General features: G+C 40.9%; 1 protein-coding gene across 1 annotated transcript; it reads right to left on the bottom strand.

Moving 5' to 3' along the window:
• Positions 1-14,890: 14,890 nt before the first annotated feature.
• On the bottom strand, positions 14,891-25,594 carry LOC112249279 (tryptophan 5-hydroxylase 1-like). Its single transcript, XM_024419088.2, has 11 exons — positions 25,389-25,594; positions 22,429-22,584; positions 21,567-21,759; positions 21,095-21,195; positions 20,492-20,559; positions 20,003-20,199; positions 19,690-19,825; positions 16,660-16,786; positions 16,450-16,545; positions 16,210-16,343; positions 14,891-16,073 (listed from the first exon to the last, which is right to left on the bottom strand). The coding sequence occupies exons 1-11, from the start codon at positions 25,488-25,490 to the stop codon at positions 15,899-15,901; spliced, it is 1,485 nt and encodes a 494-aa protein (XP_024274856.1). The 5' UTR covers positions 25,491-25,594; the 3' UTR covers positions 14,891-15,898.
• Between the last annotated feature and the right edge of the window lie 640 nt (positions 25,595-26,234).

Below are 26,234 nucleotides of genomic sequence, written 5' to 3'. Positions count from 1 at the left end.
GGACACAGCTCCGATACAACAGATAGTTGGCCCAGTCACACACCCTGACACTCTGTTCCTCTGCTGTCCTCTCAGCTTGTCTCTTTCTTTCACTTCTCTATATCTCTGTCCCTTGTTTTCTCTCCTTCTCCTGGATCACCACAGAGCAAGTTTTTTTATTTGTAATTTTAAAACATCTGTAAGAGGTCCTCTTCCTCTGGAACCCCCCCATTGTCTTACCTTTCTCAAATGAATCCATCCTCTTGGGAATGACTAATGACTGGCTGATGCTGAGCAACCCAACCCTCCCGTGTATTCTCTACCACAGATCCACGTAAAGAGGAGACTGTCTTAGTTAAGTATATGCAGGCAGAAGTTCTCAGAGTGACCTGAGGGGGGCGCACCACAGTCTGACTGAGTGGGAGAAACCAACGCTTTAGGAGAAATCCCCCTCTCCAACGTTTCTTGATTCCACGGATGGAGGGCTTGACAGGGCCACATTCACAGTGAGGAAGAGAAACAGTAGATACAGAGGTTTCTTACAGTGAGCTCACCCGTCTCACTTTGAAGGACATGTTTTCTCTCAAACATCAAGATCGAATACGTCCTTTTTGCTTTTCTTCGTTGTTGTTTTTGTATGGACTTTTCCTCAATGAAGAACTGTAGGAGGACAGAAAGACAAATAACAAAGGAACATTGGTCTGACATCTTGGCCTGAATGGCCAGAAAGGGTGGAATGAAATCAATAAGTAGAGGACAATAAGAATAACTGCTAATGGCATTTATGTCACCCAATACCATCAGTTAAACATGACTCTTTTTATTTAGCATGAGTTGCATGGTGGACTAGTAAAAAATAAAAAATAAACTATAGCTATTACGACTATCCGTATGAAGAATATATTTTTCTTTGAATGATTCCTCACTTTTGCATACAATTTGTGTAGCCAGACTATTAAGGTGTTCAATGACAGTGTTTTCTTTTCACATTTCTTCCTATTTTTCTTTGTGGTACAGAGTACATGTTACCTGGCAGCTCTGGTCATATTGACCACTATTTCCTAACTAGAGACTTGTAAGAACATGGAGAATATACATATTTCAGCAAGCTCTCTATGTTGTGAAAAGCTAAAATAACATTTGACCTTGTTTATGTTGGCATGCTTTTGATCCTGGATCTTAATGAGAAGAATCATTTAGGCTAAATCAGTAATCTATGTTTCTGTCTACTGCTATACGTCGAGATGTATACAATCAATTATTTATGGAGAACTTATCATAGTGAACCATTGTTACTTTCACATACTAAATATATACCTTGAACAGTGTTATTTTTTTAAAGAAAACTAGAAACAATATCATAAAGAATCTGGTTGACTCAGGTTGTGTCTGACCATCTTTTCCTAACAACCTTTAGCTACTATGAAAGCAGCAAAAATACATGTATATTTGAAAACATAAAAGCATTGTTTGCAATTAAGAACATGGGGGAAATCAGCTGCATGCACAATGTTATGCAACATGAAATCAATCGGGAGAAAAGAGTTGAAGAATACAACTCTAGCATGAAATAAATTTTGTATGAAACCTGTCAGAGGGGTCTGTATTTCATTGAATGGATTGAATGTATATGAATGTATATGAATGTATTTCTCCCATTCTCTCTGGTGCACCAAGCTTTTTGGAAACCAAAAGGAAGTGAATGGGGGTCTTAAATAGGAATGAAATGGAAGATGCATGGTAGAATGCACAGCATGGTGATGACTAAACCCTCAACAACATCTAAAGGGGACTTTAAATTAAGCATGGTTTCAACATACTCATAAGACTTCCCTTTTAAACAACCTCTTTATACAGACAGTCTACTCTAAGAGGTGTGATGCATTGGCTAAGCATGGGTGAAGCATGGTCAAACTAGCTGGTTTACCATGGGATGCCAGCCCGGCGGCACACATTCAACTCCTCTAAAGTTATCTCATCTCTACCCCTCCCTCTGCACTTTGAGCATCATCCACCATTAACTCTCACCCAAGCCCTCGCCCAGCAGGCCCTCGCCCAGCAGGCCATCGCCCAGCAGGAGCAGGCCCTGGGTAATAACACTTCTGTCTCTCTTCTCTCTAGCATCCCGCCCAGGCCGGGCCAGGCGATCACAGAACACAGACCAGTCAGTCTGTGTTATGAACCATGGTGTCCCAACCACACTGTGTGTTGGCCACAACGTCCCATCCCCCGACTGATAATGCTCTTAGTCTGTTTGTTGTACATAGATGACCAGTGCCAGGGGGGTGCTGACGTGGACAGCTGGGCATGCTGCCAGCCCCTGCCCAGCCTTAAATGTCACCCAGAAGAGTTGTGGTTCTCACACCTTTCTCATTGGCTGCTGTACCTATGGCTGGTTGATTTCATGCTGTACACACTTGAGTAAGAATGAACGTTGTGTGTGTGTGTGTTTGTTTGTAAGAATGAACGTTGTGTGTGTGTGTTTGTTTGTGTGTGCGTGTGTGCGTGCATACGTGCGTGTATGTGTTTGTTGAAGTTTATGTTTGTACCGTATATCTGCTTCCCTTCCTTGTGTCTGACTTCATGTAACTATGTTGGAGAAAGTCTAATCAAGAGTGTCATTTTGACCCCAGTAACACAGTCATTTTTTCCCCTGAGTTAAAGCTTGCCAAATAGTTGTTTTCTGGCTGTTTTTGCCATACCACATCTGAGTTGCCTTTTTCATATATTTACCTTCAACTTTCCTTTGAAAAATATTCAATGCCCTCACTCTTTACACATTAAGGGTTGAGTGTAAGAAAAATTAATTCAGTAAAGTGATCAGAACTGCAATAATGACATTTTTTCAGTTTGTTTTTTATGTCACAAATGTCACTTGCCCTAAATTCAACTGTAGTTGTGCTTTATATTAATTTGATATCCCCATTTATACAAACAATTGACACATTTCTTGCCTAAATATGTATTTGCTGTATGTTACTATGCCTGCAAAGGGAACCTTGCAGTTATAATTAATGGAAAGAAACATTTATTTGAGGTATTTCTTACAAATATTTCTCTGTTACCTTCATGCTACAAGGTGGAAAACTTTCATATACATTTCATATACAGTACATATACAGTACATATACATTTCATATACAGTACATATACAGTACATATACAGTACATACTGCACTCAGAACAAAGTTTTAAAATGCATGTACTTCACGTATGTGACCATGAGACTATCAGAGATCAAGCACTAACATAAGTCATTACAAAACTGGTTTTGATGGGATAAAAACAAAATGATTACCCATGTTGTAAACTACCTAGTAAATGACAACTGGTTGGTTGGTTTCTAAACTCTCTTTCAACAGTATTGTATGTGTTACACTTACATGAAACAATATTTCCACAATTCTTTCACAAGCGTATAATGTTTTCAAAAGTTTTGGGCTTTGCTTTTCTAGTTAACTATAGATTATTGACTAATATCTCCATTGTCACTTGGCTTAATGTGTCAAAGAGCCAGGTTATTACCTATATGTTGCATGAGCAAGCTGTGGTACTAGATACCATCATTGGCATTGAGATGTGTAAGTGAGGGAGGCTGAGGAACAGGTTTCCACTGTTTCCATCAACTCAGTCTGAATGCCTATATTATAAAGAAAAATGCAGTTTTCTGCAAAGTCGTCACATTTTCCTTTTAACAACTCCCAGGGGGATTATTCAACACATTATTTCCTACATGGGATTTCAAAACACACAAAAGATACATAAACCGCACAGTTACTGAAGGGTGATGGCCTAATAATGGAATATATGACTAGTCTAGCAATACTAATAACCTCTTCATTTGGCTCACAAATGCTCTTAGCATAAGATTGCTGCCACAGACAATATGTACACTGCCTGTATAATAAACCATTCAACCAGCGCTCCGAACTAGACATCAGGTTAAACTATTGGGTTTGGTACATAATATCTCTCGCACTGAACAAAAGACCCGTGTATTTAACTATGTAGAACTTGAATTGAGAATATTTGCTATTTAAATGTTGCTATTTAATCAGTAAGGGGTTGGGGTGCACATCTGCATAATGTAAAGCATTTGTATTTCTAAAGTCCGTTTTTAGACCAGACTACTTAGCTCAGCTAACACGATAAAGAGGAACCAGCCAGATAAAGACTTTCCTCCTATAGTGAAGTAGTCAACGTGGACATGAGGCTGTATTTACACACTACAACACTGCCATACCAATGCACACTTCTGATCTACAAACACAATCCTATCCAAGAGGTGGAGTGAAGCATGGAACAGTCCAGGCCACAATTATGCAACAGGGAGACTCCTCCCTCTTCAATGGTGCCATATTTAAGGGATCAGTGTGTTTACTAAACGTTTGCTATGGGAATTGCATATATTTTCCACAGTTGTTGTTTTTCTTAGCAGCAAACCACAGTACAGTATACCTTACACTCAAACATCTTGCAAAATATATGACAAATTAGGTAGAAAGATGTTCAGTAGTGAATGCAACTAACCAACCTTAGTGCTGAGGTTGGTTATCGTTTGAAATTAGTGCTTGCATTAGAAGAGGTTTTAAGATGATAAAAGAACTGCCTGTGTGAACATACGATGTGCATTGATCACACAACTCAGTCTATGTTGGAAGAATGCCAGTTTGTTTTGATTTGTCCAGCCCCATCTGTCGACCAACACAGGTACATACTCTTATGTTCCCTTTCAAGATATGTATTCTAGCTGAGCTCTTCTGGATGATCCTTACAAAAAGAACCACATAAATAACATTTTAAAAGTAATGAAATAAATTATCTCCGTTTGTCTTTGTGCTTATATGTTTTGTTTTAGTGAATCATTTCTTGTTTTTTATCTCTCACATACACACTTCTATCTGAACAGCGCATGTTTTGAATGTTTATTACATTCATATACTCTCTGCATTCGGCTTGCTGCACTGGTCCTGTTCCCATGGAAACCATCTGCACAGGAGGACACATCAGAACATTGGAGGCAAAAATTACGTTCATACTGGCACACATGTAATCAGATGATTGTGTCAGACCACCTTGAGAGAGGAGAGTCAGTCAGAGTAACCTGATAAACACATACACATTTAGCCTAAGCAGTATCCAGACGAATACGATATGACCTCAGAGGTGCTGCACCTGAAAACAAACAGAGAAACTCTCCCACACATGGTCACACAAACACACCTACAACGGTTGAGTCACTGTTAAAGTTACAAGAAACCCACAGTAGTAGTAAATGTTCCTGAAAAATAAATGTGGATGCTGTGAGACAAGCAAAGCATATGCCTTGTATTAACCCATTGAACTTTGCAAGATAGTTTCTATTGTTTAGCAGTCACTACCATCAGCCTATCCAGATGATTTATTGGTTCAGTGTACTCTATATGGCACTCTGACAATGGGCCAGGGCCAGGGAATTACTAGGGTCTTGCCAAACTACCAGAGCTCTGATTTACAGCTACTGCAGCATATCAAGGCCTGTGAATCACTGGAGTAGAATCAATCTGTGTGGCAATTACACTGTTTGTAAATTAGCTAGTTAATCTCATTTGAGTGTCTGGTTCCGTAATAGACATTATTTTCAGTGTGCTGTACTGTGTTCACACAATTCATTTGAAATTGTATAAAAGTTATGTTTCTCTTTTTTTTATTACACTGAGGACATCCACCTGAGGATCCAAGGTTGTCTCGCTGTGTGTTTGCTTGGTTATATATTTGGTTGTTTGGTTGCTTATTTCTTTGTGTCATTATCTACTCTGTATCATTGCCAAATGCATCCCAACATTATATCACCAATGGACATGCAGGTGCAGTTATTGTACATGTTCCAGGTGTTTGGCCCTAATTTCAATTGAGTCCAGTGAATGGCTGAATACGTTTGCCCTGGAGGGCAGCACTGTGCAGTCCAGTGTGCTGAGTTCCTTTCTGTGCTGGTGAGCTTTGATCATGGACAGGAAGGCCAGGTCTCCATCACTGGCAGAAATAGGCACCATGGCAACCTAGTTACCTAACAGGGCTTGTTACCAAGGCAACACAAGCATGATCATCTCTCAAGGGCAGCAAATTTTCCCAACCCCTTTATTCTACATGATTTCTGTTATCTCTCTCTCTCTCCCTCTCTCTCTCTCTCTCTCTCTCTCTCTCTCTCTCTCTCTCTCTCTCTCTCTCTCTCTCTCTCTCTCTCTCTCTCTCTCTCTCTTTCTGTAGATGATGTCTCCCTTCTGTCTCTCTGTGTTTTCACACTGGCTATTGATATAATTTCCTTTACTTTACCCATCTGTGGCTTAGCATTCTCAATATCTTTGTTTGTGTTATGTCATGATTGTGCTGTTGTACACACTAAGGTTTTTTTCTTTTTTTGTAAGACCGGGAAAGGATTGACAGTGTCACACAGAGATGTACACACAACATAGACTATAACGCATGTCCCATTATAACAGGACACCTGCTGTACTGTTGGTAACTCTGTCCACATGGCCGCATATTTGATATAAAAAGATATTGTACCACATGCGTACTGTACATTCAATAAAAACACAGCTATCTTGTGGGATTGAAAGAGCCACATGTTTTCTGATTCTAAACTGTACCCATAACTCTAAAAGCACTTTTACCACTTGCATGGCAATTTAAACAAGTTTGTCCCATGTTTTGTAGATACTCTGTGACAGTTACTAAGTGATTGCATTCTCTGGGCTGGAAGGGAAGGAAAGCAGGGAGAGGGAGTTGAGACCGTTGTCTCATCTAGAGGAGACTCTCTCATCCCTTTTGCCTATTTCTGCACTATAAATAACAGACTCTCAGATCTGTATTCCCAATCGGCTGCTGTATACCACATTGACTGTTCCTCTGAGAGGAACATAGGGATGTGAGCCATAGCGATAGAAGACTCATCATGGATATAACCCGTTTTGGCATGAACATTGCCATTGAGGGCTTCCACCATGCTTCCGCCATTTAGAAGTAGTCAAAGTAGTGGGTGGGAATTCCTTTGGGTTGTAGCCTCAATGGCGCTGCCCATGCTGTCACAGATGCTATAATGTCACAGATATAAAGATGAGAAGGATATTGACCTCATCCCGTCAGTAGAGGATGCCTGGTCACTCTTTCAAAGTGCTTTCCTCACCATCTTAAATAAGCATGCCCCATTCAAAAAAATCTAGAACTAAGAACAGATATAGCACCTGGTTCACCCCAGACCTGACTCCCATTGACCAGCACAAAAACATCCTGTGGTGTTCTGCATTAGCATCGAATAGCCCCCGAGATATGCAACTTTTCAGGGAAGTCAGGAACTAATATACTCAGTCAGTAAGGAAAGCTAAGTCAAGCTTTTTCAAACAGACATTTGCATCCTGTAGCACTAATTCCAACATGTTATGGGACACTGTAAAGTCCATGGAGAATAAGAGCACCTCCTCCCAGCTGCCCACTGTACTGAGGATAGGAAACATTGTCACCACCGATAAATCTATGATAATTGATCATTTAAATAAGCATTTTTCTACAGCTGGCAATGCTTTCCACCTGGCTACCCTTACCCCGACCAACAGCTCTGCACCCCCTGCAGAAACTTGCCCAAGTCCCCCCCGCTTCTCCTTCACCCAAATCCAGACAGTTGATGTTCTGAAAGAGCTGCAAAATCTGGATCCCTACAAATCAGCTGGGCTAGACAATCTGGAAACTTTCTTTCTAAAATTATCCGTATCGTCTGAGATCCCCAAAGATTGGAAAGATGCCGCGGTCATCCCCCTCTTCAAAGGGCGAGACGCTCTAGACCCAAACTGTTATAGACCTATATCCATCCTGCCCTGCCTTTCTAAAATCTTTGAAAGCCAAGTTAACAAACAGATTATCGACCATTTCGAATCCCACCGTACCTTCTCCACTATGCAATCTGGTTTCCGAGCTGGTCATGGGTGCACCTCAGCCACGTTCAAGGTCCTAAACGATATCATAACCGCCATTGATAAAAGACAGTACTGTGCAGCCGTCTTCATTGACCTGGCCAAGGCTTTCGACTCTGGCAATCACCGCATTCTTATCGGCAGACGCAATAGCCTTGGCTTCTCAAATGACTGCCTCGCCTGGTTCACCAACTACTTCTCAGATAGAGTTCAGTGAGTCAAATCAGAGGGCCTGTTGTCCGGACCTCTGGCAGTCTCTATGGGGGTGCCACAGGGTTCAATTCTTGGGCCAACTCTTTTCTCTGTACACATCAATGATGTCGCTCTTGCTGCTGGTGATTCTCTGATCCACCTCTAAGCAGACAACACCATTCTGTATACATCTGGCTTTTATTTGGACACTGTGTTGACAAACCTCCAAACGAGCTTCAATGCCATACAACACTCCTTCCCTGGCCTCCAACGGCTTTTAAATACAAGTAAAACTAAGTGTATGCTCTTCAACCGATTGCTGCCCGGACCCTCCCGTCTGACTAGCATCACTACTCTGGACGGTTCTGACTTAGAATATGTGGACAACTACAAATACCTAGGTGTCTAGTTAGACTGTAAACTCTCCTTCCAGAATCACATTAAATCTAGAATCGGCTTCCTATTTCGCAAACAAAGCCTCCTTTACTCACGCTGCCAAACATAACCTCATAAAACTGACTATCCTACCGATCCTTGATTTCGGCGATGTCATTTGCATAATAGCTTCCAACACTCTACTCAGCAAACTGGATGTAGTCTATCACAGTGCCATCCGTTTTGTCACCAAAGGCCCATATACTACCCACCACTGTGACCTGTATGCTCTCATTGGCTGGCCCTCACTACACATTCGTCACCAAACCCACTGGCTCCAGGTCATCTATGAGTCTTTGCTAGGTAAAGCCCCGTCTTATCTCAGCTCACTGGTCACCATAGCAACACCCACCGGTAGCACGCGCTCCAGCAGGTATATTTCACTGGTCACCCCCAAAGCCAACACTTCCTTTGGCTGTTTTCCTTCCAGTTCTCTGCTGCCAATTACTGGAACAAATAGCAAAAATCACTGAAGCTGGAGTCTATATCTCCCTCTCTAACTTTAAGCGTCAGCTGACAGAGCAGCTTACCGATCACTGTAACTGTACACAGCCAATCTGTAAATAGCACACCTAACTACCTCATCCCCATATTGTTACTTATCCTCTTGCACTTTTGCACCCCAGTATCTCTGCTTGCACTTCATCATCTGCACATCTATCACTCCAGTGTTAATGCTAAATTGTAATTATTTCACCTCCATGGCCTATTTATTGTCTTACCTCCCTACGCTTCTACATTTGCACACACTGAGACACACATAGACTTTTCTATTGTGTTATTGACTTTACGTTTGTTTAAGTGTAACTCTGTGTTGTTGTTTTTGTCGCACTGCTTTGCTTTATCTTGGCCAGGTCGCAGTTGTAAATGAGAACTGGTTCTCAACTGGCCTACCTGGTTAAATAAATGTGAAAAAAGAGTCCTCTATCTATCTCTAAGGTGTACTGTAAGGACACAGGTGGCCGTTCGATGGTGCTAGAGAAGAGGAGTACAGAGAGTGCAATAGCCAGGGAGGGAAATAGCAGAAAGTAGAAAAGGAGATGGGAAGAAAGTTCTTGTAGCCCACGAAGAATACCATGGTAAGTAAAGTGTTTGAACCAGACTTGTTACTGTTGGGCTGGAATAAAAACCTGCACACACTTCAGACCTCCAGGACCAAAGTTGTCCATCCCCGTTATAAAGCGATGAAAAACTCACAATTGAGTGTCTGTGTAGTGGCAGAGTTAGCATTACACCATAATGCTTTGAGCTTTGCGGTTCCAGAACCCAATGCTGTCTGCAGTCACTTCCTCTTCCTCCCCTGTCACACCATGCAGGAGGATGGAACAGGGGTCTCTGAAATTTTAATGCTAGGCAATTAAACCTTCATAACCGCTTAGTCAGGCCGGCCGGCTGGCCGCTATGCAAGGCAGGTGATGGATATAAAGGAGGTTAGAGCAAGGCTCCTAGAGAGCTGGAAGCGGGAAATGTGATCCTGGAGCTATATGAAGAAACCATGGACAGGGTAAAAATAGACCAAAAAGCTCAGACCATGAGCCTTCAGAATCTGACCTGCTGCCATGGCATGTTTGAACATGTCTGTTTTGATTGCTGTGCTCCTACTTTGGTCTTGTCAGGAGTTATGATTAGTTAATTCATAGTGAGTGGAAAGAAAACTGTGTTTGTTTAACATTCGAAGTTCTGAAGTCTTTTGTGCCCAGTCAGTCCCCAGTCAGTCCCCTGTCAGTCCCAAGTCAGTCCCCAGTCAGTCCCAAGTCAGTCCCCAGTCAGTCCCCAGTCAGCGGAATCTTGGATGTTTATGAAGCTTTGAAACACATTTGAAACAACATGTCATTGGGGATTCATATAATGCTCACTCATGAGAGGATAACCTCGACAAGGGCAAATATGGTCAATAAACACATATTCATGTTAAATGTATTGATCAGCGCCCTTCCTTGAGTGTGGAGGCCATGGAGGTTACAGAGTGCTCATTCACTGTTGGTGTCATGTGTTCAGGGCAGAGATGGCGGGAGAAGACAAGGGCAGATCAGTAATGAATATACAGTAGAGGACTTGGACCCTGAGCATCTGTTGTTCATGACCATAAATACCTCACCTCAGTAGGGGGAGGAGACCTGGCAAGGCACACATCAGAGTGAAGAGAGGCCTCTATCTTTAATCCTGTCTGTGTGTGTGTGTGTGTGTGTGTGTGTGTGTGTGTGTGTGTGTGTGTGTGTGTGTGCGTACCTGAGATGAATGGTGATGATTATGGTCTTGAGGTCACGCAAAAGCAAATTAGATTGATAATCCACCTCAAATTAAATCCAATCAAATCAAAGTTTATTTGTCACGTGTGCCGAATACAACAGGTAGACCTTACAGTGAAATGCTTACTTCCAGATTTCTATTTGAGATTTTATTAGAATCCCCACTGGTCTTACTGGTGTCCGACATAATGAAAAAGACATTACAGACAAAAGACTTTCCAATTGACATACATTTAAAAACATTAACATCTAGTGTGTACATCTATCAGTTACACATTCATGTCAGTACAAACACACAACAAGTAGGTCACATGGGGGAGAGGTGTTGTGCTGTGAGGTGTTGCTTTATTTGTTTTTTGAAACCAGGATGGCTGTTCAGTTGAGCTATATAAGATGGAAGGGAGTTCCATGCAGTCATGGTTCTGTATAATACTGTACATTTCCTTGAATTTGTTCTGGACATGGGGACTGTGAAAAGACCCTGGTGGCATGTCTGGTGCAGAAAGTGTGTATTTGTATTTGTATTTATTATGGATCCCCATTATTCATTATGAAATGTAGTTGAGGTTTAGGGTTTAGGGAATGATTTGTCCCAAATACAATGCTTTTAGCTTTGTAAATATTTAGGACTAACTTATTCCTTGCTACCCATTCTGAAAGTAACTGCAGCCCTTTGTTTTAAGGGCTGCAGTCATTTCAGTCGCTGTAGAAGCTGACTTGTATAGTGTTGAGTCTTCCGCATACATAGACACACTGGCCTTTCTCATGTCGTTAGTAAAGATTGAAAAAAGCAAGGAGCCTAAACAGCTACCCTGGGGACTTCCTGCTTCAAAGCCGTGTGTAAGTTGACTATGCAAACAATTTGGAATTTCCAACACATTAATGTTTCTTATAAAAACATGAAGCGATGCAGTAAGTCTTTCCTCAACTCTTAGCCAAAAGAGACTGGCATGCATAGCCTTCTGGGCAAGCTGCAGCTTAACTAGGTCCTTCTTTGCTGCACTTGACCATATGACTGGACAATAATCAAGGTAAGATACAACTAGAGCCTGCAGACCAGCTCAAGAGGTGCAGCCTTCAAGTTGTCTCATTATGAGCAAACAAGAGGAAGTCAATTATCTAAAAAGAATTTCCCTTTTTGTCCGGTTTTAAAGCATAGGAGTTGACATGATGTTACTACGTTCTGCAAGTATACGTTACACATTCAGGAAACGACATGCTATGCTCTCCTTGTGTCTCCATTTATTTATCTGCAGGAGATCTATCCTCCCAACTGTTGTCTCTCTCTCTTTCACTCCCTTCTGAACCCCCCCTCCTTATTTCCTCCCTCTGTGTCACTCCTCCAGTGGTTATTCATTCCTTTTTCTGCACAGCAGTCTTTCCAGATCCCTTGTTTTTGCTGTTGTCACCATAGAAGTAAAACAAACTCATACTAGTTGTGTGGTTGTCACATTGTGGCATTGCCTACGTGTCGTTCTGCTTCTCGCTCTTCCAGGTGGCATAGGATCTTCACAGTTGTTAGGGCATAACAGTATGGAGGGAGTTGTGTACAGCTATATAAAGCCCTGCATAATCATATGAAACCAATCCACACATAAAAAGAGAGAACAGTATGTCACACAAACACTATGGCAAATGTTGATTACACACACACAAGAACATATCGTTTTACTGTCCTCCTGGTCTTCCCTATAGATTAGTCTCTGGAGAGAGTTTCTGTGTCTCTGGATGACATCACATGTTTTGTTTTTCAACTACTAGTGATGAAATCAAATTAAATTGTATTGGTCACATAAACGTGTTTAGCAGATGTTATTGCGGGTGTAGCGAAATGCTTGTGCTTCTAGCTCCGACAGTGCAGTAATATCTAACAAGTAATATCTAACAGTTTCACAACATATACCCAGAATACATGTAAATCTAAGTAAGGAATGGATTAGGAATATATATACATATACAGCATGAGATGAGTAATGCAAGATACGGAAACAGTATTAAAATGGCTAGTGTTCCATTTCCTTAAAGTGGCCAGTGATTCCTAGTCTATGTCTATAGGCAGCAGCCTCTGGAGATGGCTGTTTAACAGTCAGTGGTGTAGTGTAGAATACAATACAGTATATACATACAGTATGAAATGGGTGATGCAATATGTAAACACAATTTAAAAATAACTAAGATACCGTAGAATAGTGTGGAGTGCAGTTTATACATATGAGATATGTGCCAAATCAGACACATATCATAAATACAAAGTGTGGAGGAATGTACACACACCCACATGTGCATGCATGCAGACACACAGAGGCATAGGCAGGGCCGTGGACACTGACATGTTCAGTATCAGCTCATATAAATGCACACACATTTCACACACATTCTCCCTTTTAAATCAACCTATATGCAATCATCTGAGTTGAGGGCGAGCGATACTTCTCTTTAATTATATTCTCATTCTCTCTCATCGGCACTGCCTATGCAACATGACCAAACTAACATGTCCTCCATGTTTGCAATAGTATATCCTAGGAGTATGGGGGAAAAGCACTATCACAGCAGTGAGATAGATGTCTACCCCACCTGATCCTGCATCAAACCACCTTATGACTTCCTGTCCATCCTGCATTCTCAATCTGATCAATACCCCAATGTGTGGGGTGTGTCTTGATAACAAACACTCCATATGCAATTAATGCATATAGTGCCTGTTCTATGTGATGCCAATTGTAGCCTCATCATAACTTTGAAAAACAACTCATTGCACAAATGCTACTAGGCCATAACCAAGGTTGACCCCTCCTGCCACGTGTGAGAGTTAGTATTCTTCCATAAAGTTATACAATCCCTCCCCCCTCTGGCCATTGATTTATATTGCAGCCGTTGAAGAACAGAGCGTCTATGTTAAACAATCGCAATCTAACTCTGTGTTGCTTGAGGCATTTTTTTAGCTTACTTTAAAGGTAGTTATACTGAACAAAAATATAAACGCAACATTCAACAATTTCAATAATTTTACTGAGCTACAGTTCATATAAGGAAATCAGTCAATTGAAATAAATAAATTAGGCCCTAATCTATGGATTTCACATGACTGAGAATACAGATATGTATCTGTTGGTCACATATACCTTGAAAAAGGGAGGGGCGTGGTTAAGAAAACCAGTCAGTTTCTGGTGTGACCACCATTTGCCTCATGCATCGCGACACATGTAATTTGCATAGAGTTGATCAGGTTGCTGCTTGTGGCCTGTGGAATGTTGTCCCACACATCTTCAATGGCTGTGCGAAGTTGCTGGATATTGGTGGGAACTGGAACACGATGTCGTACACGTCAATCCAGAGCATCAATGCTCAATGGGTGACATGTCTGGTGAGTACGCAGGCCATGGAAGAACTGGGACATTTTCAGATTCCAGGAATTGTGTACAGATCTTTGTGACATGGGGCTGTGCATTATCATGCTGAAACATGAGGTGGTGGCGGCGGATGAATGGCACGACAATGGGCCTTATGATTTCGTCACAGTATCTCTGTGCATTGAAATTGCCATTGAGAAAATGCAGTTGTGTTCGTTGTCCGTAGCTTATGCCTGCCCATACCATAACCCCACCACCACCATGGGGTACTCTGTTCACAACATTGACATCGGCAAACCACTCACCCACATGACGCCACACACACTATCTTCCATCTGCCAGGTACAGTTGAAATCGGGATTCATCCGTGAAGAATACACTTCTCCAGCATGCCAGTGGCCATCGAAGGTGAGCATTTGCACACTGAATTCAGTTCTGATGCAAAACTGCAATCAGGTCAAGACCCTGGTGAGGACATGAAAAATGTCCTCACCAGTGAAAAATGCTCACTAAAAGGGATGTAAACAAATTTGTGCACAAAATTGAGAAATAAACTTTGTGGGTATGGAACATTTATGGGATATTTTATTTCAGCTCATGAAATAAATGCTTTTTATGCTCATGCTTTTATAAATATTCTCCTGGATGTGGCTAGCTTTTTATGTGTTCTCTAAGGAAATTTTAATGATAATGATGAGTAATTATTAGCAATCATAGCACATAGTATAACACAGTGTGTGAACATGGAGTACATTTAATGAGAGAAAAACAGAATAAAGAAACTACTGTAAATATTTCCCCATAGCTCAAAGCCCAGAATGCAGACAACCACTTCCCAATGCAAGGATTGGTTTACCAGGGATCTTTTTACACAAATTAAATATTTTCAATAGAAGTACATTCATGTCATCTTCCAAACACTGATACATGCACATCAATTCCTTCCTTGAACATCTTATGATAAATAGACAACTGGAGGTCAACAGTAGTAGCAGCAGAAGGTCGATAAGGTACACGCACACGCACACACACACACACACACACAATCATATAATACTACCACATCCCTATGCTTTCTGCAATGTGATAATACATGTATAGATTGTCACTCACTATACACGCAAGCATGTAACTTTACATCCACACTAGCACATTCACAAATTTATTGAAACGGTTTATGCCAATAGAGTACAATACAATATCTATAAGACTACTGTTGCATTAAGATAGAACCTTCAAAAGAAAAGAAATACTGCATATAAAAAACAAGAGAATATCAATAATTATAAGCAAGAGCCAAGGAAAGGTCAGTTTCGGTCACATTCTAATCATCCTTAGTCAATATTATTATTCACATGACAAACCCAAAAATGTATTGAATTTTAAAGTAAACTACGGGTTAATAATTTAATAAAGTTAATATAACATTTGAATTTTAAGAGTTATTTATTTTGTAGGTAAAAGGCTGTTTGGGGATATCAGCGAGTAGGATTAAAGCAGCGAGCTGCTTGGTAAGGATCAGGTGGTAGACAACTACAGACAGCTGTACAGGGCTGTGTCAGGTATATGGTTGCAACATTTCTGAAAATTCCCATGTTTTCCAAAAATACTGGTTGGAGGATATCATATTTCTTGCTTGTTTCCTCCTGATTCTGTCCAACCGGGATTTCTGGACTACCTGGAAATGTTGGGAAAGTTACCAGAATTTTGCAACCCTTGCAAGTATGAGGGCCAGGCAGGCTGGTCAGACAGCATAGTGTTTGTTAAGGCGCTGTAGGGCGTCGGCCACGATGTCTAGTTCATGTCTCAGATCCTCCACCATGCTGTTGATACTGGATGTGTCTTTCAGCACGTCCACACTGTGGGTGTACGGGTTGTACCTCACTGTAAACGGACGCTTGATGGTTTTGGCAAACTCCCTGTGTGCATAAGAACAGATGATGACGAAAACATAACACAGCCAAGGTTTGGAAAGGTAAAAGAATAGTTTATTAGCCCACTAAAAGTTTATCTGCCCACAGAACAGCCAGGAATGTAAGGTCACAATTGACCTACCTCATCTTGACTTTGGCCTCTTCAAAGCTCTCTGACACAAAGTAGACGTCTTGGAATGTAGTGATAATGCACTCCTGCTTGCAGGTGACCTTGGGGTCAAAGGGCATGATCTTTGCATTGTCGGAGAGTGCATGCTGTATGAGGGGAAAAAAGTATCTTAGGATTTTTCCTTTGCATCAGATGGTGTTTTTACACTTTAAATGGTGTTTGAATATTAAAATGAATATGAAATACTTTTACCTTCAGCTCACTGATAGAGGAGAGTAGTCCTGCGCCATAGGCTCTCATCTTTCCCTCCTGTTTACACAGGCCAAACTCTACTGTGAAAAAGTAACACTGCAAAACAAAAACACAAAAAGCCAACAACGTTTGAATATATCAGTTAGACAAGAAAAACAGTTAAATTCAAGCACAGTGTTTGGATATTGTTATAATGGAAACAGCACTTACGGTGGCCAGCGTCTGGACAGACTCTTCTGAGGCCCCCAGAGAAGCCAGACCTATCTCCTGGGAGAACTGGGCAAAACTAGGCTCTGCCAGCAGAGGGACATGACCCAACAGCTCATGACATGTGTCTCTGTAATGCACACATAAACACACACATACATACAGTATGTTGATTGTTAAGCCAATGGGCAGACATGTGCAACTTTGTGACAGTGTAACCAAGTGTTCTTCCATTAGATTTTTGAAACAATCAACCCCCCTATCCACATCAAGGGGACAATAGTGGGGAAGGTGGAAAGTTTTAAGTTCCTTGGCGTACACATCATTGACAAACTGAAATGGTCTACCCACACAGACAGTGGAAAGCGCAACAGCGCCTTTTCTACCTCAGGAGGCTTAAGAAATGTGGCTTGTCACCTAGCACACTCCAAAGCATTTACAGAAGCACAATTGAGAGCATTCTGTCAGGCTGTATCACTGCCTGGTACAGCAACTGCACTGCCCACAACCGCAGGGCTCTCCAGAGGCTGGTGCGGTCTGCACAACGCATCACCAGGGGCAAACTACCTGCCCTCCAGGACACCTACGGCACCCGATGTCACAGGAAGGCTTAAAAGATCATCAAGGACAACAACCACCCGAGCCACTGCCTGTTTACCCCGCTACCATCCAGAAGGTGAGGTCATTACAGGTGCATCAAAGCTGGGACTGAGAGACTGAAAAACAGCTTTTATCTCAAGGCCATCAGTCTGTTAAACAGCCATCAGAGAGGCTGCTGCCTACATAGACTTGAAATCATTGGCCACTTTAATAAATGGAACGCCAATCAGTTTAATAATACCACTTGAATAATGTTTACATATCTTGCATTACTCTTCTCATATGTACAGATGAAGTCGGATGTTTACATACACCTTAGCCAAATACATTTCAACTCAGTTTTTCACAATTCCTGACATTTAATCCAAGTAAAAATTCCCTGTCTTAGGTCAGTTAGGATCACCACTTTATTTTAAGAATGTGAAATGTGAGAATAATAGTAGAGAGAATGATTTATTTCAACTTCTATTTCTTTCATCACATTCCCAGTGGGTCAGAAGTTTACATACACTCAATTAGTAGTTGGATAGCATTGCATTTAAATTGTTTAACTTGGATCAAACTTTTTGGGTAGCCTTCCACAAGCTTCCCACAATAAGTTGGATGAATTTTGGCCCATTCCTCTTGACAGAGCTGGTGTAACTGAGTCAGGTTAGTAGGCCTCCTTGCTCGCATACGCTTTTTCAGTTCGGCCCACACAATGTCTATATGATTGAGGTCAGGGCTTTGTGATGGCCACTCCAATACCTTGACCTTGTTGTCCTTAAGCCATTTTGCCACAACTTTGGAAGTATGCTTGGGGTCATTGCTTCAATATATCCATATCATTTTCCTCCCTCATGATGCCATCTATTTTGTGAAGTACACCAGCCCCTCCTGCAGCAAAGCACCCCCACAACATGATGCTGCCATCCCCGTGCGTTACGGTTGGGATGGTGTTCTTCGGCTTGCAAGCCTTCCCCTTTTTCCTCCAAACATAACGATGATCATTATGGCCAAACAGTTCTATTTTTGTTTCATCAGACCAGAGGACATTTCTCCATTAAGTACGATCTTTGTCCACACGTGCAGTTGCAAACCGTAGTCTGGCTTTTTTATGGCGGTTTTGGAGCAGTGGCTTCTTTTTGCCTAGTGGCCTTTCAGGTTATGTCGATATAGAACTTGTTTTACTGTGGATATAGATACTTTTGTACCTATTTCCTCCAGCATCTTCACAAGGTCCTTTGCTGTTGTTCTGGGATTGATTTGCACTTTTCGCACCAAAGTACATTCATCTCTAGGAGACAGAACGTGTCTCCTTCCTGAGCGGTATGACAGCTGCGTGGTCCCATGGTGTTTATACTTGTGTAATATTGTTTGTACAGATGAACGTGGTACCTTCAGGCGTTTGGAAATTGCTCCAAAGTATGAACCAGACTTCTGGAGGTTTACAGTGTGAAGGTCTTGGCTGATTTCTTTTGATTTTCCCATGATGTCAAGCAAAGAGGCACTGAGCTTGAAGGTAGGCCTTTAAATACATCCACAGGTACACCTCCAATTGACTCAAATGATGTCAATTAGCCTATCAGAAGCTTCTAAAGCCATGACATAATTTTCTGGAATTTTACAAGCTGTTTAAAGGCACAGTCAATTTAGTGTATGTAAACTTCTGACCAACTGGAATTGTGATACAGTGAATTATAAGTTAAATAATCTGTCTGTAAACAATTGTTGGAAAAATGACTTGTGTCATGCATGAATTAGATGTCCTAACCGACTTGCCGAAACTATAGTTTGTGGAGTGGTTGAAAAACGAGTTTCGATGACTCCAACCTAAGTGTATGTAAACTTCCGACTTCAACTGTATATACTGTATTCTATACAAACTATTGCATCTTAGCCTATGCCGCTCTGCCATTGCTCATCCATATATTTATATATTCTTATTCCATTCCATTCCTTATTCCATTAGGTATTTGTTGTGAAATTGTTTGATATTACTTGTTAGACATTGCTGCATTGTCGGAACTAGAAGCACAAGCATTTCGCGACACTCACAATAACATCTGCTAAACATGTGTATGTGACCAATCAAATTTGATTTGATTTGAATGATTATGTATGCAGAAGCACCTTTGAGTACCTATCTCATGCTGGACTGTAGCTGTGGAAAATGCCCTTTTGAGTTGCAATCAGCCGGAAGAGTTTGCTTAGGGGTGTGACAGGCCAGGCTTGTTCAATCAAATACAGGCTTTTTGTATGGAATGATACTCTCTGTTCCTCTATGATGGTTTTTGGTATGGTGACGTACTGCTATGTTTACAGTATGTGACTATGAACATCACACTGATATACTCAACATCAGATGGATTTATGTTCAACAATGAAAGTAAATTAACATTTGCCTAGACTAACTTCTCCTTAGTAATGTAACATGTGTCAAGGGGTACTTACGGCTCAGGTGTGTAGAGAGGGTCAGAGCTGTGGCGAACATACTGAGTGCAGTGGAAAACCCGGAAAGCCAAACCTGCCAGAAAGTCTCGTGGGGAGAGGTAACCTGCCACGGGCCGAATGATAAAGCCTGTGCGCTCTGACGAAACACACACATACGTTTTTCTCAAGTAAAAGGCCACAACACAGCAACATCTAATTTGATACCCCTAAATCCACACTTTTCATTTTACAATAGCCTTCATTATGCTGATAAGCATCAGACTGAATGAGACTGTGTGGTGTCATGTACAGAGGCAGACTCTGCCTGTCTCACCTCTGAGGAAGTGTGACACATCTTCCAGCTGGGGGATGTTGTCCTCCCTGCAGTCACAGTGCTTGGAGAGCAGTGGCAGGTTCTTCAGGTACTCCCGGCAAGCATGGGTTGGATACAGCTTATTTAGCTCCCGATAAACCACACCCCAGGTCTTCACCTCCTCCTCTGTGAACTCGATATGCGGAATTGGATCCCCACTAAAAGAGAGGGAGACAGAGAGAAACAGAAATATAATGAAAGAGAGTAGCACTACAATGAAAAATGTGTTGTTCTGCCCCTGAACAAGTAAGTTAACCCACTGTTCCTAGGCCGTCATTGTAAATAAGAATTTGTTCTTAACTGACTTGCCTAGTTGAATAAAGGTTACTTTTTAAAAAATACAGTAGAAATGTCTAGCTATACCTGTGTGCATTAGGACATTAAATTATTAAATACACAGCATCATAGCTTTCTAAATCAGATCTCACATAGCATGATAATATGACCTACTGTTTGTAGCTCATGGCAAGATCAGCAAAGTGTTTCCTTCTTTTGCGGTAGACGTTGTCCTTGAAGCCCTGCAGACAGAAAAGATAAGTAATTGAGGTGTGACAGCAACTCATGCACTGACTTACTGAGTGGCTATTCCGTAAGTGTGCCGCTTATCACAATAGAAGTATTAGTCTAATCCTCCATCTGCCACTCTAATACAGTCAGTGTAGTTCTAACTGGCTTTGATAGTTGTACCATTGTCACAGGTTTGCCTCCTGTTTCAGTAGGTCAGTGAGAGTCTGAGACATAGAGATCCTATATTATAAATTATTGGATATCTTGTGGCCTATGGTGGTCTAGCGGTCTAAGCCGCTGACCCTTGCACACATGTATACCAGAGTCAGCATGGATTCAAATCAGGCCCACTGCCCTTTGACTCCCTCTGTCTTTCCAACACTATTCTGTCTCTTCAAAAATTACAAAAGGAGTGTGACTGCCACACTCATTAAACATTTTTATTTAAAAATAATTATAGGATATCTATGGTCAGACAGGCTTGCAACTAGAATGTAAAGTCATTGACCAGAGCAGAGACCAGAGCATATTAGAAGGTATGCCTACTGGGTGATCAGCATCCAGGTCTAAGCCATACATCAAGACACGGTTAGCACACATGTCCAGGTCTGAGATTTTCTTTGGGAACCAGGGAATATCTTCAGTGTCTGAAACAAAAAAAAACATGGGATGATCTGGGATGGCCTCTACACTAGATTTTAGTCATGTCTGGGGCTATTTGGGATCCTTGGGACATCCCTACCTCACTGAAGTTTACATTTAAAATGGTTAAGGTAAGGGTTAGGGTTATGGATAGGTAAGGGATATGATTATGGTTTGGGTAGGGGTTAAGGTTAGGGTGTGGGGTAGGGATGTCCCAAGGATTCCGGATAGCACTGACCCTTCAGTAACCTCATACAACAATCTGGAAGTCTCTCTTTCGCTACATGCCGAGGTAATTAGTCTAGTAATAGATAATAAGCCTACGTGGCTAGACTTTAGGGACTGAAATTATTTCAAAAGTAGCAGCTGGGCCTACCTTCTTCAGGCAGGCTGGAATTGTCAGGTTGGTCATGGTCCATATCAACTACGTTGGCGGCGTGCTTTCGTAGCAGCTCAGTGAGCTCCTTGAGTTGCTCGTGGCCGCTGTCACAGTCAACAAAGATCTCAAATTCTGAGCCACGCCGCCTCGATTTTCGGGACTCGATGTGAACAAGGTTGACGTGGTTCTCCTGGTGATGATTATAATAACAAGACATTTAAAGTTATGTCATGTATCTGATGTGCATGATAATGTCTCTACCAGTTTTGGGGAAGTTACTCTGAAAAAATAGTTTACAAAGCTACCAATTACTTCACACTGGAGGGAGTTAATTAAGCCACACTAAAGCTACCCTTAAGAAAATATAGTTCAATTAACTAAAGTTACTTAGAAAAATGTGTTAACTACATCCAAACTACTTCTTGATAAATTATCATATCTAAATCTGAAATGTCATAGACTACAAGTTGCAAGAATAGATCACTTTGAAGTCAGATGTTAATTAACAGAATGTGTAATTTAGCCTATTAAACACAAAAACTATGTTTCAAGTGAGAATTAGGCAAGTCCAATGCTGAAAAAGAAAGGAAATGATTGCCTACTTCACACATATTTTATTTTTGCAACAAAAAAGTAGTCTGTTGTCCCGGTACTTAGCTTTACCGCTACATGCCCCCCAAAAAGTTATTAAGTAATGAAAACACTATCAAGATTTGAATTGAGTTCAACTAACACCAAACTACTGCAAAATGTAGTTAAATTACTAGTTGAACTACATGTAGTTCACTACTTCCCAACACTGGTGTCTACCATCACCCGTTTGGTATGTGATAGCCTACTTTAAAATATTCAACCTTACTTGAAAAAGTTTTAGCGCCTTAACGAGCCCGCCAACTTCATTCTTGAGGGAAAAGGCGATGGCCGTGCGACCCTTTTCTAAAGAGCGACCATTCTCCCAAGATGAACTCTTGTTGTCCTTGTTCTCGTCGATCTTGCTGAAGGTACACTTTTTCATCTGTTGGGAAAGCGAGTGAAAATATGAATGAAAAACAAACCTCGGAGCTGGCAAGGCCTATTTGTGGAAAGTAAGGATTTGGCAGTGTTTTGGGCTATGATACACCATTTATCAAGGCTGAAAAGGAAGTGAATTGTTTTGGAAAAGCACATCACCTCCGATGACAATTTGTTTGAAAGGGCAAGCTGCGTTTTAGATGGACTGATAGGCCTACGGATTTGTTCAATATCCTGTGCTAAGAGCTGTATTTGAACAAGAGTTTGCTAGCCTCACAAAGAAAGAGCAACTAAATCAAACAATGTATTTACACAACCAAAGCTCACCAAAGTGTAAATTAACCCTCCTGCTGTGTTCCGGTCGAATTGGACCGATTTTCATGTTTTCTCTCTGAAAAATGTAGTTCATTTAATCTGATTGTCATAAGGTTCCATGACTTCGTCCACACAGCACATCTGAACACACAAAATACATTTTGATAATTTTCCTGACATTTTGGGTGTTTTATTTAACTTTTGTACACCTGTGGCGTTCCCATTAGTAATGAATGGGTGTGAGATTACAATTAGTGTATAAAATTTAGTTCAGGCACATGCCCATTCATCAGATGGACACACTTCCTCTCCCAGACCACCACATGCATGTGTGTTTGAGCACACACACACACACACACACACACACACACACACACACACACACACACACACACACACACACACACACACACACACACACACACACACACACACACACACACACACACACCTCACCCCCACGGGAATAGAATATTTCCCCCACAGCAACCACACCTGTTGGCATTCTCACAAACAATCGCAATATTGTTTCAATAATAATCTTTAACTTTTCTCGCAGCTCTGGTATATCAATCTTTTTTGAGGCCTTGCTCACAATTCATTCTGTGGCAGCACAATGGCCAAACGATATACTGTATGTGAGGCTCTTGATCAAATCTTTGAACATGACAATGGTAAGGAGGAGAGAGGCCAGGAAATTGACAGTGAAGATACATTAGAGGAGAAAGTGTCAGAAGTTGAAGACAACACAGAATATGATCCAGACCAAGAGACAATCGATGTGGAACAATCCAGTGATGAGGTAGAGGGCCCTGCTGAGGTTGTTGTTACATTCCAGTCAAATAATGGGAATTTGTCGTGGTCTTCATCTCCACCAGAGAGGAGAGGTCGGCTGAAAATGTTATCAGGATGACCCCAGGGCCAACGAGATACGCCATATCCCGGGTTGATGACATAAAATCCTGTCACTATTTAAAAATGTGAAATGGTTTCAAAACAAATGTCCTTGTTAAACTTTGACACAAAGTAGTCTGTGATATATAGCACAATATGTTTAATCTGAGTATTTGTTATAGTCAAAATAATCCATACATTATGTTTGTATTACTCAAAAACGAGTTTTATGAGCTCAGGAGGCCTACAGGCCATAAATTTAAAAAACATCTAACACAACATTAGGTGATAATATGTATTATTATGAATTTATAATCAGATATAATGGGGCGGTCATTTTGGACCAGGAACACAGAATTAATTAACATGAAACGAACTCAACAGGAGGGTTAAGAGTAAACAATCACAGTATTCACTGCAGCTGAACGCAAACTGAATACCCCACCTAATCAGGCTACTTCGAGATTTCAGCACTGGACAGCGACTACACTTGGCTGCATTCAAAAGGAACTTTAAAACTGTGACTGAAAATAAAGTATAGGGACAAAATAATATCATAATTTAGACTGATATCGTTAGGTCTAAATACCACACACTTAATTAGCCTATAGATTGAAAGCGTTCAACTGTCGATTTTTTTTCCGTAGGCAAAATGTATTTTGGCAATGCTGAGTTGTGTCTGTCTCATTGTAAAGAGATCTGCAGCAGTAATCGCATTTGGTGACGAATGATAGCGCTCTCCAATCCAAATCCAACCCGGGATTATAGATGGCTACTTTCAGCGCAGCAATAAATCCATCAAGGGAACATATCCTGGACGTATTCTCTTATCATCTTTAAGTGTTCAAATTGTTGATTTTGTCGGTTTCATTTCAGTTGATGCCAAATGTATTTTGGGGCCAGTCTATGTCAATCATCAGAATATTACAAATATTTTTGGAATAGGCTAATTAATCTAAATTAAATGTACATTCATTGACAGGAAATACAATTAAAATCAACATGTTGTACACAAACGTGCACAGTCTTATCAATTACTTGCGTTGTTTTAGTTAATATCTCAATGATATGCCTAAATTAAGATGCAGTGGCTCGTAATGAACACAGACAAATAACTTATTTTATCTAGTCTGATGTCTGCGAAGATCTGCGGTGTAAGCGTTCTGAAAAGTTATGACTGCGTGCACCTTTATTTCACTTTACTATAATGTATTTTGCAATGACCTCCTTATTGTATGACGTAGGCTACGCATCTCATTTGTCTCCAGACTTAGGTGGGTTAGGGTTAGGTCACACATAAGAGAGCTAGCTAAACCTAACCAGAGTGGAGAGGAAAACTCTGATATGAACAGAAAATAAATTAACTAATGAAGTGGAGGGTAAGATTACAGATTGGCGCAACAAAAGTAAATCATTTATGTGTGATAATTGAAGTCGAAAGTAAAATGCATCATGTTTGATTATTCAAGCCTTTGCCAAAAGCTTATTAAATCAAAGACAATTTAACGTAAAATGACTGTTCATTTGTATTGTTCCATGGAAAATAATTTCGTTTAGTTTAGCCAGTTATTATTTACTTACAATATACATTAAATTTACCTCATTATTCAGTTGCTTTTCCTCGTAACAAGTGTGCAATGAAGAACTCATAGAGTCGAAAGACCTTCCTCTGCGCGGCCCGTCAATCTTGTTTGAATACATGTCAAAGTCCTTTGATTGATATGTTTTAGTGAGAATAAGTAAGGCAGTCCACTACTGCTGTATCTGCTATGATATACCTATATACCTCTCACTCAAAGCACAAGGCGCCTCAGTATTTATGAACACTGAGTGGAAGGAGGGGGTGGGGATGGGGTGGGGGGAGGAGTATCACAACTATATGCCTAAATGTAACATGGTAATGGTTATACAACTAATCTCACATTAATGTCACACACTGATGATTACAAAATATTCACTTTCAGGAAGGGAATAAGTAGACTTTAATAATGAGGTACTGTTGGTGTAGTTGTGACTGCTGGCTAATTGCCATGAGGGAAATGTAAGCCTATCATACAGCCTACACCAACAGCAAAACATCCCAGGTCTAAAGGTTTTCATATCGATGTCATATCATATACTGTACATAAACTACATTAAAAAAACACAATCCCAACTACTCATCCCTATAAAAAGTTCAGCACCACAGCATAATGGACAGTTTTCCCCATCTGGACGGTTCTGCGGCTTCCAAAATAAGAGATCTATCTATACAGCACACACAAAACGTGACCTGTTGTAGACCTTGACATTTTGACATTTGTTTGGTATACAATTAGTCATTGTAGTCTTCCTCTTGTTCTCTTTTGAGTGGGGTTAGAGAACGTTTTGAAAGACACCTGTTGAGTAAAGACCACAGAAAATACCAAACCTGAATTTAACTAAGAGTATATTAAATAGTGGTGA

Source organism: Oncorhynchus tshawytscha, linkage group LG04 (assembly GCF_018296145.1).
Source record: "Oncorhynchus tshawytscha isolate Ot180627B linkage group LG04, Otsh_v2.0, whole genome shotgun sequence".
Classification (NCBI taxonomy): Eukaryota; Metazoa; Chordata; class Actinopteri; order Salmoniformes; family Salmonidae; genus Oncorhynchus; species Oncorhynchus tshawytscha.
The sequence above is the reverse complement of the archived record's forward strand: the minus strand, read 5'-3'. Positions and strand labels throughout refer to the sequence as shown.

What these genes read in the sequence shown, in the direction of transcription:
- LOC112249279 (XM_024419088.2), bottom strand. Translation starts at nt 25,490, where the DNA reads ATGTATTCAAACAAGATTGACGGGCCGCGCAGAGGAAGGTCTTTCGAC. An exon ending in TTCCAGCCTGCCTGAAGAAG is followed by an intron (nt 21,196 to 21,566) that starts GTAGGCCCAGCT and finishes TTTTTGTTTCAG; the next exon opens with ACACTGAAGATATTCCCTGG. An exon ending in CCTCTATCAGTGAGCTGAAG is followed by an intron (nt 16,344 to 16,449) that starts GTAAAAGTATTT and finishes CCCCTCATACAG; the next exon opens with CATGCACTCTCCGACAATGC.